The 1,079-nt window shown below is 38.6% G+C and overlaps 1 protein-coding gene across 1 annotated transcript; it reads left to right on the forward strand.

Moving 5' to 3' along the window:
- Window positions 1-349: 349 nt before the first annotated feature.
- LOC140966326 (uncharacterized) lies at window positions 350-1,028 on the forward strand. Its single transcript, XM_073426639.1, has one exon. The coding sequence runs from the start codon at window positions 613-615 to the stop codon at window positions 994-996; it is 384 nt and encodes a 127-aa protein (XP_073282740.1). The 5' UTR covers window positions 350-612; the 3' UTR covers window positions 997-1,028.
- Window positions 1,029-1,079: the final 51 nt, after the last annotated feature.

Consider the following 1,079-nt stretch of genomic DNA (forward strand, 5'->3'; position numbering starts at 1 on the left):
TTTTTTTTTTTTTTTTTTTTTCATTTTCAATCTGGAAGAGAGGTCCAAGGCATTCAACATTCCGAGTAATTTGTTCTCTCTGATTATAGAAGTTTCGAGGATCACGTGAAATACAACGATTAAACATATAGCAATTTAGCATAAAATTGTTACATTTATGAATTGAAGACTGATCGGTGATATTTTTTACTGTGATTATTTTTATTTTTAAATTTTTTGCATAAATACATATAATTTAACATACGACAAAAATTTGTAAAATTTTAATTACAAATTTAATAACAAAAAAAACAAAATCCCAAGTTTTTTTAAATTAGAAATTATAGTCCATTTAAAATAACTTTACCCAATCTTTTGAATTGAAACGGTTTGCAGAAAAGAAACGGAATAAGCACATTCTTGACATCTTCCACAAGAAATTCCTCACTTTCTTGAAAACGCCCGAATCATTTCCCACCAATGAGAGCAAAACCCTAGAATGGAAAATCTTGCACTTTCAATCCAATTCCGCTGAACCTAGAAACCATTTTCATCGCTATCGTGGAGGGGTGCGAGTCAAAGGATATATTTTTCAATCGGTGAGCTTTAATTGATATCTTAAAGCTCTCCGAGATGCAGTTGTTCGCCGAAAGATTTTACTCGGTTTTCTTCCTCGTTGTTCTTCTCGCCACCCTTCTCGTGCCCACCGTCCGATCAGACGCTGATGTCATCAAACAGCTACCTTCCGATTCACAGGAAAATGACCTCTGCCCGTCGAATACGGACCAATATTCCTGCCCGGTGAAATGTTTCCGGCCTGATCCGGTTTGCGGGGATGACGGCGTCACCTATTGGTGTGGATGCCCCGATGCTCACTGCGCCGGAGCACGCGTCAAGAAATTGGGAGTTTGTGAGGTTGGCAATGGCGGATCGGGCACAGCGGGACAGGCCCTTTTGTTGGTTCACATTGTTTGGCTCATATTACTCGGGGTGTTTGTATTGTTTGGGCTTCTTTGATTTCAGGGCTTCTCTGAATGCGTCGTCTCGGACTATTTTGTGATATTTGAGGTTAGAGTTCAATTTGATTTTTTGATGTACTT

Source organism: Primulina huaijiensis, unplaced genomic scaffold (genome assembly GCF_012295235.1).
Source record: "Primulina huaijiensis isolate GDHJ02 unplaced genomic scaffold, ASM1229523v2 scaffold204907, whole genome shotgun sequence".
Lineage (NCBI taxonomy): Eukaryota > Viridiplantae > Streptophyta > Magnoliopsida > Lamiales > Gesneriaceae > Primulina > Primulina huaijiensis.